The sequence below is a fragment of the Gopherus flavomarginatus genome, chromosome 2 (assembly GCF_025201925.1).
Source record: "Gopherus flavomarginatus isolate rGopFla2 chromosome 2, rGopFla2.mat.asm, whole genome shotgun sequence".
NCBI lineage: Eukaryota > Metazoa > Chordata > Testudines > Testudinidae > Gopherus > Gopherus flavomarginatus.
The window spans coordinates 929,077-941,788 of NC_066618.1; the positions used below are offsets into that span (position 1 = coordinate 929,077).

Consider the following 12,712-nt stretch of genomic DNA (forward strand, 5'->3'; position numbering starts at 1 on the left):
TAGGTGGTGGGATAAGGGTGTGTGGTTGCTGCAGAGCAAAGGCCAGTGCACCTAAATGCCTGGCACTCTGTCTCCTAGCAACTGATGGTTCACTGCCCCCCAGAATGGACCCGGCCGAGGGGTCCGGTTCTCTGTATCTACAAGCTCTGTTTTAGACCCTGTTCCTGTCATCGAATAAACCTCTGTGTTACTGGCTGGCTGAGAGTCACGTCTGACTGCAAAGTGGGGGGGCAGGACCCTCTGGCTTCCCCAGGACCCCACTGGGGCGACTCGCTGTGGGAAGCGCACGGAGGGGCAGAGGATGCTGAATGCTCCAAGGAGAGACCCAGGAGGTGAAGCCGTGTGAGCTTCTTGCCCTGGAGACAGTCTGCTCCGAGGGAGAGGAGGCTCCCCAAAGTCCTGACTGGCTTGGTGGGGAGCAGTTCCAGAGCATCGCCCGGGGACTCCGTGACACCTGCCCGCCTCCCCTGCCCCCCATCGTCCCCGTGCTGCCCCCACCGCGTTGCCCTGTGACTGCGGGCGCTGCCTGGCCAGGCCAGAGCATCTCCTCACAGGTGTCCAGGAGCCAACGAACCAGCCTGGTGCCGCCCCACGGGCCCTGCCCCCACTCACACTCAAAATCCTCCTCGCCGTAGCTGCGGCCGGCCTCCTCCCCGTTGCGCGGGTGCGAGTCGTGCAGGATCACCTCGAAGCGCTCCACCCCCAGCGTCTTGTTCAGGTCCGTCTCCTCCTCCTCCACCGCCGCGGGTGAGCCGGGGCCCAGGGCGTCCGCCTCCGGCTGAGGAAACACAGGACAGAGGGGAGCCCCAGCTCAGCGCCGCAGCCCCAATGCCCCGCCACAAGCACCCCCAGCCTTCCTGGGGCCAGCACCCCCCGCCGAGCCCCCACCCCATCCCTACAGCCCAGCGCCCCTGCCAAGCACCCCGCCGAGCCCCCACCAGGCTCCCTGCGGCCCAGCACCCACCCGCTGAGCCCCCGCCCCCCTCCCTGCAGCCCCCCGCTGAGCCCCCATCCAGCTCCCTGCGGCCCAGCACCCCCCCGAGTCGCACCCACCCGCTGAGCCCCCGCCCCCCTCCCTGCAGCCCCCCGCTGAGCCCCCGCCCCCCTCCCTGCAGCCCCCCGCTGAGCCCCCATCCAGCTCCCTGCGGCCCAGCACCCCCCCCGAGTCCCCCCCGCAGCCCAGTGCCCCCTGCCGAGCCCCCGCTGAGATCCCCTCGCAGCCCAGTGCCCCCTGCCGAGCCTCCACCCCACTCCCTGCGGCCCAGCACCCCCCCCGCTGAGTCCCCCCCGCAGCCCAGCGCCCTCTGCCGAGCCCTCAACCCATCCTTGCAGCCCAGCGCCCCCTGCTGAGCCCCGCTGAGATACCCTCGCAGCCCAGTGCCCCTGCCGAGCCCCCACCCCACTCCCTGCAGCCCCCCGCTGAGCCCCCATCCAGCTCCCTGCGGCCCAACACCCCCCCGCTGAGTCCCCCTCGCAGCCCAGTGCCCCCTGCCGAGCCCCCGCTGAGATCCCCTCGCAGCCCAGTGCCCCCTGCCGAGCCCCCACCCCACTCCCTGTGGCCCAGCACCCCCCCGCTGAGCCTCCCTGCAGCCCAGCGCCCTCTGCCGAGCCCCCACCCTTCTCCCTGCAGCCCTGCGCCCCCCACCGAGTCCCCCCCACCCCTCGCAGCCCAGCGGCCCTAGCACGGCACTGGGGCATTGGGGCCAGCACTGCCGAGTCGGTGCCCGTCCAGCACTGTGTCCCCTGGCTGCCCTGGTGGGTTCCCCTCCCACGTACCCGCTGGCCAGCTCCTGCCCTGCCAGGGCCCCGAGGGGCTAACACCGATGCCGGGCAGGTCACGTGCTCCACACAGCCGGCTCTGGGGGTCCTGTGGGGCTGGCTGCAGCATGCTCCCCACTCGGGCCACCCTACTGGGGCAGCAACCCCCGCCAGCAACCGAACCCCACACGTCTCGTCTTCCCCTCGCCAGCAACCGAGCCCCACACGTCTCGTCCCCCCGCTTCCCGCGACTGAGTCCCACACGTCTCATATCCCCCTCTCCCCACGACCGAGCCCCACACGTCTCGTCTCCCCCTCCAGCAACCGAGCCCCACATGTCTCGTCTCCCCTCTCCCCGCAACCAAGCCCCACACATCTCGTCTCCCCCTCCAGCAACCGAGCCCCACACATTTTCTCTCCCCCCCCGCCAGCGACTGAGCCCCACACGTCTCGTATCCCCTCTCCCCACGACCACGCCCCACACATCTCATCTCCCTCCTCCCCGGCAACCGAGCCCCACAGTCTCGTCTCCCTCTCGGCCCCCCCCGGCGACCGAGCCTCACACGTCTCCTCTCCTCTCCCCTCCAGCCCCACACCCTCCAGGGACGGAGCCCCGTGTCTCAGCTTTCCTCCAACCCCCGCAGTGATGGAGCCCTGTGTCTCCCCCCCACATGATGGAGCCCTGCGTCTCCCCCCGCCACAATGGAGCCCTGAGTCTCCCCCCACACATGATGGAGCCCTGAGTCTCCCCCCACACACGATGGAGCCCTGCATCTCCCCCCCCACATGATGGAGCCCTACATCTCCCCCGGCCACGATGGAGCTCTGCGTCTCCCCCCCCGCACGATGGAGCCCTGTGTCTCCCCCCCCCCCACGATGGAGCCCTACATCTCCCCCGGCCACGATGGAGCCCTGCGTCTCCCCCCCCCACGATGGAGCCCTGCATCTCCCCCCCGCACGATGGAGCCCTGCGTCTCCCCCCCCCCACGATGGAGCCCTGCGTCTCCCCCCCGCACGATGGAGCCCTGCGTCTCCCCCCCCCACGATGGAGCCCTGCGTCTCCCCCCCGCACGATGGAGCCCTGTGTCTCCTCTCCCCTCCCCATGCCAGAGCTCAGCCTGTCCCTCACGCAGAGGGAGAGCAGCCCGAGCGAGGTGCGGTGTCTGCTCCCCACGCTGTGCCGGGGGGCCCTGCCCCTCTCCTACCTGAGCCATGGGGGGGTCGGCAGGCAGCGTGGGGACAGGGCCAAGCTGCTGCTGCTCCCTGCACCCCGCTCCAGCCCCGCCAGCCAGGCAGCCGGCGCGGAGCTTTATGGGGCTCTGCCGACCCGGGAAGGTCGCGGCCGCGGGAAGGACGGGAGCAGCGGGAGGTGACAGGCGGCTCCTTCTCTCGGTGCCACTCCAAATATTGACGGAGGCTCCCCGCGTCAGGGCCGCCGGCCGCCAGCTCCGGCACATGCCTGAAGGTGCCCTCTGCGTGGGAGCGGCTCTCCCCAGCTCGTCCGAGCATCTCCGGGTGAGTCCCACGCCTGTGCCGTGGGGCAGGGCAGGGGCCCCAGAGCCCTCACCCCATTGGGCCCCCCTTCTCCCAGGGATGCTGTGCTGGGGAGCAGGCTCCCCCTTCTCCCGAGGCCTGGCATGGGCACTAGCCAAGCCAGGAGCAGCCTCTGGGTCCTGACCCCCACCCCCCGACCTTGGACGGAGCATGTTCCCCGGGACATGGCCCTTCCCAAAGCGGGGGGCACAGGGGGGCTGCCTGGGGGCTGTGGGAGGAAGGCAGTGCCCCCTGCCTGGCACAACTGCCCCCAGCCTGCCAGTGCTGCCCCTCCGTCATTGTCACCGCGAGGGCCTGATGTGCAGCCCCTCCCACTTCCTCACCCTGCCGTGACCCCACATGGACCCCCTCCATCCTCGCCATCCCCAACCCAGCCCCACCGTGTCCCCAGACCTCCCCAGCCCACCCCACTGCGACCCCCGACACCCCACACAACACCAACCTCGGCACCACGACACCGACCTCCCCATCCCACACCTGCCGTGACCCCAGAGCTCCCCGCCCCACCCCACTGAGACCCCTGACATCCCTGCCCAACCCCCACACGACACCGACCTCCCCATCCCACCCCACTGCGACCCCGACATCCCTGCCCAACCCCCGCCCGACACCAACCTCCGCACCACGACACCGACCTCCCCAGCCCACTCCACTGTGACCCCCGACACCCCACACAACACCAACCTCGGCACCACGACACCGACCTTCCCATCCCACACCTGCCGTGACCCCAGAGCTGCCCCCCCCCCCCCCACTGAGACCCCTGACATCCCTGCCCAACCCCCACACGACACCGACCTCCCCATCCCACCCCACTGCGACCCCGACATCCCTGCCCAACCCCCGCTCGACACCAACCTCCGCACCACGACACCGACCTCCCCAGCCCACTCCACTGTGACCCCCGACACCCCACACAACACCAACCTCGGCACCACGACACCGACCTTCCCATCCCACACCTGCCGTGACCCCAGAGCTCCCCGCCCCACCCCACTGAGACCCCTGACATCCCTGCCCAACCCCCACACGACACCGACCTCCCCATCCCACCCCACTGCGAGCCCCGACATCCTGCCCAACCCCCGCACGACACCGACCTCCCCATCCACCCCACCGTGTCCCCAGACCTCCCCGCCCCACCCCACTGCGATCCCCGACATCCCTGCCCAACCCCCGCACGACATCAACCTCCGCACCACGACACCGACCTCCCCATCCCACCCCACTGCGACCCCCGACCTCCCCGCCCCACCCCACTGCGACCCCCGACATCCCTGCCCTACCCCCGCACGACACCAACCTCCGCACCATGACACCGACCTCCCCATCCCACCCAACTGCGACCCCCGACCTCCCCGCCCCACCCCCGCATGACACCAATCTCCCCAGCCCACCCCACTGCGACCCCCGACATCCCCACACAACACCAACCTCGGCACCACGACACCGAACCTTCCCATCCCACCCTGCCGTGACCCCAGAGCTCCCCGTCCCACCCCACTGAGACCCCTGACATCCCTGCCCAACCCCCACACGACACCGACCTCCCCATCCCACCCCACTGCGAGCCCCGACATCCCTGCCCAACCCCCGCACGACACCGAACTCCCCATCCACCCCACCGTGTCCCCAGACCTCCCCGCCCCACCCCACTGCGATCCCCGACATCCCTGCCCAACCCCCGCACGACATCAACCTCCGCACCACGACACCGACCTCCCCATCCCACCCCACTGCGACCCCCGACCTCCCCGCCCCACCCCACTGCGACCCCGACATCCCTGCCCAACCCCCGCACGACACCAACCTCCGCACCATGACACCGACCTCCCCATCCCACCCAACTGCGACCCCCGACCTCCCCGCCCCACCCCCGCATGACACCAATCTCCCCAGCCCACCCCACTGCGACCCCCGACACCCCACACAACACCAACCTCGGCACCACGACACCGACCTTCCCATCCCACACCTGCCGTGACCCCAGAGCTCCCCGTCCCACCCCACTGAGACCCCTGACATCCCTGCCCAACCCCCACACGACACCGACCTCCCCATCCCACCCCACTGCGACCCCGACATCCCTGCCCAACCCCCGCCCGACACCAACCTCCGCACCACGACACCGACCTCCCCGCCCACCCCACTGCGACCCCGACATCCCTGCCCAACCCCCGCCCGACACCAACCTCCGCACCACGACACCGACCTCCCCAGCCCACTCCACTGTGACCCCCGACACCCCACACAACACCAACCTCCGCACCACGACACCGACCTCCCCATCCCACACCTGCCGTGACCCCAGAGCTCCCCGCCCCACCCCACTGAGACCCCTGACATCCCTGCCCAACCCCCACACGACACCGACCTCCCCATCCCACCCCACTGCGAGCCCCGACATCCCTGCCCAACGCCCACACGACACCGACCTCCCCATCCACCCCACCGTGTCCCCAGACCTCCCCGCCCCACCCCACTGCGATCCCCGACATCCCTGCCCAACCCCCGCACGACATCAACCTCCGCACCACGACACCGACCTCCCCATCCCACCCCACTGCGACCCCCGACCTCCCCGCCCCACCCCCGCACGACACCAACCTCCGCACCATGACACCGACCTCCCCATCCCACCCCACTGCGACCCCCGACCTCCCCGCCCCACCCCCGCATGACACCAATCTCCCCATCCCACCCCACTGCGACCCCCGACATCCCTGCCCAACCCCCGCACGACACCAACCTCTGCACCACGACATCGACCTCCCCCTCCCACCCCACTGCGACCCCCGACCTCCCCGCCCCACCCCCGCATGACACCAACCTCCCCATCCCACCCCACTGCGACCCCTGACATCCCTGCCCAACCCCCGCACGACACCAACCTCTGCACCACGACACCGACCTCCCCATCCCACCCCGCTGCGACCCCCCGACCTCCGCGCCCCACCCCACTGCGACCCCCAACATCCCTGCCCAACCAACGCATGACACCAACCTCCAGCACCACAACACCGACCTCCCCATCCCACCCCACTGCGACCCTGACCTCCCCATCCCACCCCACTGCGACCCCCGACATCCCTGCCCAACCCACGCACGACACCAACCTCCGCACCACGACACCGACCTCCCCATCCCACCCCTCTGCGACCCCCGACATCCCTGCCCAACCCCCGCACGACACCAACCTCTGCACCACGACACCGACCTCCCCATCCCACCCCACTGCGACCCCCAACATCCCTGCCCAACCCCTGCATGACACCAACCTCCGCACCACGACACCGACCTCCCCATCCCACCCCCTCCGTGACCCCCGACATCCCTGCCCCACCCCACTGCGACCCCTGACATCCCTGCCCAACCCCCGCACGACACCAACCTCCGCACCACGACACCAACCTCCCCATCCCACCCCTTTGCGACCCCCGACATCCCTGCCCAACCCCACTGCGACCCCGACATCCCTGCCCAACCCCCGCACGACACCAACCTCTGCACCACGACACCGACCTCCCCATCCCACCCCACTGCGACCCCCGACCTCCCCGCCCCGCCCCACTGCGACCCCCGACATCCCTGCCCAACCTCCGCATGACACCAACCTGCGCACCACGACACCGACCTCCCCATCCCACCCAACTGCGACCCCCGACCTCCCCGCCCAACCCCCGCATGACACCAACCTCCGCACGACACCGACCTCCCATCCCACCCCCTCCGTGACCCCCGACATCCCTGCCCCACCCCACTGCGACCCCTGACATCCCTGCCCAACCCCCGCACGACACCAACCTCCGCACCACGACACCGACCTCCCCATCCCACCCCACTGCGACCCCCGACATCCCTGTCCAACCCCCGCATGACACCAACCTCTGCACGACACCGACCTCCCCATCCCACCCCACTGTGACCCCCGACCTCCCCGCCCCACCCCCGCATGACACCAACCTCGGCACCACGACACCGACCTCCCCATCCCACACCTGCCGTGACCCCAGAGCTCCCCGCCCCACCCCACTGAGACCCCTGACATCCCTGCCCAACCCCCACACGACACCGACCTCCCCATCCCACCCCACTGCGACCCCGACATCCCTGCCCAACCCCCGCCCGACACCAACCTCCGCACCACGACACCGACCTCCCCAGCCCACTCCACTGTGACCCCCGACACCCCACACAACACCAACCTCGGCACCACGACACCGACCTCCCATCCCACACCTGCCGTGACCCCAGAGCTCCCCGCCCCACCCCACTGAGACCCCTGACATCCCTGCCCAACCCCCACACGACACCGACCTCCCCATCCCACCCCACTGCGACCCCGACATCCCTGCCCACCCCCGCTCGACACCAACCTCCGCACCACGACACCGACCTCCCAGCCCACTCCACTGTGACCCCCGACACCCCACACAACACCAACCTCGGCACCACGACACCGACCTTCCCATCCCACACCTGCCGTGACCCCAGAGCTCCCCGCCCCACCCCACTGAGACCCCTGACATCCCTGCCCAACCCCCACACGACACCGACCTCCCCATCCACCCCACCGTGTCCCCAGACCTCCCCGCCCCACCCCACTGCGATCCCCGACATCCCTGCCCAACCCCCGCACGACATCAACCTCCGCACCACGACACCGACCTCCCCATCCCCACCCCACTGCGACCCCCGACCTCCCCGCCCCACCCCACTGCGACCCCCGACATCCCTGCCCTACCCCCGCACGACACCAACCTCCGCACCATGACACCGACCTCCCCATCCCACCCAACTGCGACCCCCGACCTCCCCGCCCCACCCCCGCATGACACCAATCTCCCCAGCCCACCCCACTGCGACCCCCGACACCCCACACAACACCAACCTCGGCACCACGACACCGACCTTCCCATCCCACACCTGCCGTGACCCCAGAGCTCCCCGTCCCACCCCACTGAGACCCCTGACATCCCTGCCCAACCCCCACACGACACCGACCTCCCCATCCCACCCCACTGCGAGCCCCGACATCCCTGCCCAACCCCCGCACGACACCGAACTCCCCATCCACCCCACCGTGTCCCCCAGACCTCCCCCGCCCCACCCCACTGCGATCCCCGACATCCCTGCCCAACCCCCGCACGACATCAACCTCCGCACCACGACACCGACCTCCCCATCCCACCCCACTGCGACCCCCGACCTCCCCGCCCCACCCCACTGCGACCCCCGACATCCCTGCCCTACCCCCGCACGACACCAACCTCCGCACCATGACACCGACCTCCCCATCCCACCCAACTGCGACCCCCGACCTCCCCGCCCCACCCCCGCATGACACCAATCTCCCCAGCCCACCCCACTGCGACCCCCGACACCCCACACAACACCAACCTCGGCACCACGACACCGACCTTCCCATCCCACACCTGCCGTGACCCCAGAGCTCCCCGTCCCACCCCACTGAGACCCCTGACAATCCCTGCCCAACCCCCACACGACACCGACCTCCCCATCCCACCCCACTGCGACCCCGACATCCCTGCCCAACCCCCGCCCGACACCAACCTCCGCACCACGACACCGACCTCCCCAGCCCACCCCACTGCGACCCCGACATCCCTGCCCAACCCCCGCCCGACACCAACCTCCGCACCACGACACCGACCTCCCCAGCCCACTCCACTGTGACCCCCGACACCCCACACAACACCAACCTCCGCACCACGACACCGACCTCCCCATCCCACACCTGCCGTGACCCCAGAGCTCCCCGCCCCACCCCACTGAGACCCCTGACATCCCTGCCCAACCCCCACACGACACCGACCTCCCCATCCCACCCCACTGCGAGCCCCGACATCCCTGCCCAACGCCCACACGACACCGACCTCCCCATCCACCCCACCGTGTCCCCAGACCTCCCCGCCCCACCCCACTGCGATCCCCGACATCCCTGCCCAACCCCCGCACGACATCAACCTCCGCACCACGACACCGACCTCCCCATCCCACCCCACTGCGACCCCCGACCTCCCCGCCCCACCCCCGCACGACACCAACCTCCGCACCATGACACCGACCTCCCCATCCCACCCCACTGCGACCCCCGACCTCCCCGCCCCACCCCCGCATGACACCAATCTCCCCATCCCACCCCACTGCGACCCCCGACATCCCTGCCCAACCCCCGCACGACACCAACCTCTGCACCACGACATCGACCTCCCCCTCCCACCCCACTGCGACCCCCGACCTCCCCGCCCCACCCCGCATGACACCAACCTCCCCATCCCACCCCACTGCGACCCCTGACATCCCTGCCCAACCCCCGCACGACACCAACCTCTGCACCACGACACCGACCTCCCCCTCCCACCCCGCTGCGACCCCCGACCTCCGCGCCCCACCCCACTGCGACCCCCAACATCCCTGCCCAACCAACGCATGACACCAACCTCCAGCACCACAACACCGACCTCCCCATCCCACCCCACTGCGACCCTGACCTCCCCATCCCACCCCACTGCGACCCCCGACATCCCTGCCCAACCCACGCACGACACCAACCTCCGCACCACGACACCGACCTCCCCATCCCACCCCTCTGCGACCCCCGACATCCCTGCCCAACCCCCGCACGACACCAACCTCTGCACCACGACACCGACCTCCCCATCCCACCCCACTGCGACCCCCAACATCCCTGCCCAACCCCTGCATGACACCAACCTCCGCACCACGACACCGACCTCCCCATCCCACCCCCTCCGTGACCCCCCGACATCCCTGCCCCACCCCACTGCGACCCCTGACATCCCTGCCCAACCCCCGCACGACACCAACCTCCGCACCACGACACCAACCTCCCCATCCCACCCCTTTGCGACCCCCGACATCCCTGCCCAACCCCACTGCGACCCCGACATCCCTGCCCAACCCCCGCACGACACCAACCTCTGCACCACGACACCGACCTCCCCATCCCACCCCACTGCGACCCCCGACCTCCCCGCCCCGCCCCACTGCGACCCCCGACATCCCTGCCCAACCTCCGCATGACACCAACCTGCGCACCACGACACCGACCTCCCCATCCCACCCAACTGCGACCCCCGACCTCCCCGCCCAACCCCCGCATGACACCAACCTCCGCACGACACCGACCTCCCCATCCCACCCCCTCCGTGACCCCCGACATCCCTGCCCCACCCCACTGCGACCCCTGACATCCCTGCCCAACCCCCGCACGACACCAACCTCCGCACCACGACACCGACCTCCCCATCCCACCCCACTGCGACCCCCGACATCCCTGTCCAACCCCCGCATGACACCAACCTCTGCACGACACCGACCTCCCCATCCCACCCCACTGTGACCCCCGACCTCCCCGCCCCACCCCCGCATGACACCAGCCTCCGCACCACGACACCGACCTCCCCATCCCACACCTGCCATGACCCCCGACCTCCCTGCCCCACCCCCCTGAGACCCCCAACATCTCTGCCCAACCCCTTCCGTGTCCTCCAACCTCCCCATCTGGTCCTCACCATGTTCCCTAATGACCCCACCCCACTGCCTGCCCCACAGTCTCACTGCCCAGCCCAGCCCCCAGCCCCACTGCCTGCCCCACATCCTCACTGCCCTGCCCACCCCACTGCCTGCCCCACATCATCATTGCCCACCCCACTCCTCTACCACTCATCCTCACTGCCCAACCCACGCCACTGCCTACCCCACATTCTCACTGCCCAACCCAGCCCCCAGCTCCACTGGCTGCCCCACATCCTCACTGTCCAGCCCACCTCATTGCTCGGCCCCACCTCCTCACTGCCCATATCCTCACTGCCCTGCCCACCCCACTGCCTGCCCCACATCCTCACTGCTTTGCCCACCCCACTGTCTGCCCCACATCCTCACTGCGCTGCCCAGCGCCCAGCCCCACTGCCTGCCCAACATCCTCACTGCCCAGCTCAGCCCCCAGCCCCACTGCCTGCCCCACAACCTCACTGTCTAGCCCACCCCACTGTCTTCCCCAGATCCTCACTGTGCTGCCCACTCCACTGCCTTCCCCACATCCTCACTGCCCAGCCCAGCCCCTAGACCCACTGCCTACCCCACATCCTCACTATCCTGCCTACCCCACTGCCTGCCCCACATCCTCACTGTCCAGCCCACCTCACTGCTCGGCCCCACTTTCTCACTGTCCAGCCCACCCCACTGCCTGCCCCACATCCTCTCTGCTCTGCCCACCCCACTGCCTGCCCCACATCCTCACTGCGCTGCCCAGACCCCAGCCCCTCTGCCTGCCCAACAACCTCACTGCCCAGCCCAGCCCCCAGCCCCACTGCCTGCCCCACACCCTCACTGCCCCATATCCTCCCCTGCTGTCCCACCTCTCTTCATTGCCCCACATCCCAGCCCCTCCCCCATGCCTTCCCTGTCTCACTGCCCCATTCATTAGCCCAGCCGCCCAGGCCAAAGCAGCCCCCAGCCAGCATAGCCCTAGAGCCCCCAGTGCTGGGGGGCTGGACATGCCTTGCGCTGCTGCCTCTGGCTGGTCTCTGTGGCCCAGCCCCACAGCCCAGTGTGTGCCAGGAGCTGCAGGAGGCAGCCACCAGGCACGGCAGCTCCTCTCCCGGGCCCAGGCGTGTCCTACCTGGCACCCCAGCAGAAAGTCCATGGCAGCAGGAGCCGCCCAGAGGAGGCCGGAGGGGCAGGAGGGAGCGTGGCAGGCCCCAACCCGCATCACGTGCCAGCTGTTGCCTCGGCAATGGGGAGCTGGCCCAATGGCCCAGGCCCGGTGCCCAGTGACTGGGCTCCCAATGTGAATCATTAACTTGCTACCTGCAGACGCGCCGAGGAGATAACCCGGCAACCAGCTTCCGTGCGGGACAGGCGCCCAGGGGCAGCAGGGCTCGGGCACGGTGAGCGACAGAGCCACGAGCCAGAGCGGGGCCCCATCAACACTGGGGGGGGCTTCAGGCCAATGCTGAACCAAGGTCCCCGCCGCCCAGAGGCCCAGGTGCTGCTGTGGTGAGTTGGTTGCAATGGAGAACTGAACCAGCAGCTTGGGGAGCCAAAGGGCTCTGCCTTCAAGGAGGCTCAAGAGATATGTGGGGCAGCTGCGAGGCCACACATCAGCCTGGGGGAAAGGCCAATGGCCACACAAACCCACCCCGCAGCACAGAGCTGGGCCCCACAGAATGGGGGGAGGGGAGCCCCACACACCCAGCCATGCAACACAGTGGGAGCTGTGACCAAGTGGGAATATTTGATAATATTTTTATGAAGGCTGTTTGTGCCTCAGTTTCCCCATAAGTTGCCTTGTTGCCCTGGGGCAGGAGGGGCCCGTCTGCTCTCAGGGCCGGCTGAGACACAGGCACGGGTG

At 69.5% G+C, this 12,712-nt stretch overlaps 1 protein-coding gene and 1 long non-coding RNA gene across 10 annotated transcripts in view; one reads left to right on the forward strand and one right to left on the reverse strand.

The window, feature by feature from the left end:
• Window positions 1–447, forward strand: part of LOC127045967 (uncharacterized) — a 30,435-nt gene extending 29,988 nt beyond the window's left edge. Inside the window, exon 3 of the long non-coding RNA XR_007772884.1 lies at window positions 42–447. This is a non-coding gene — a long non-coding RNA (uncharacterized LOC127045967). The remainder of the gene's footprint in view (window positions 1–41) is intronic.
• The window catches only part of SLC4A2 (solute carrier family 4 member 2), an 86,997-nt gene that overhangs the window by 32,441 nt on the left and 41,844 nt on the right, over window positions 1–12,712 (reverse strand). For all 9 annotated transcript variants that reach the window (XM_050942423.1, XM_050942425.1, XM_050942424.1 and 6 more), the window contains exon 3: window positions 613–778. In XM_050942423.1, the coding sequence (XP_050798380.1) occupies window positions 613–778 (166 nt within the window). The remainder of the gene's footprint in view (window positions 1–612; window positions 779–12,712) is intronic.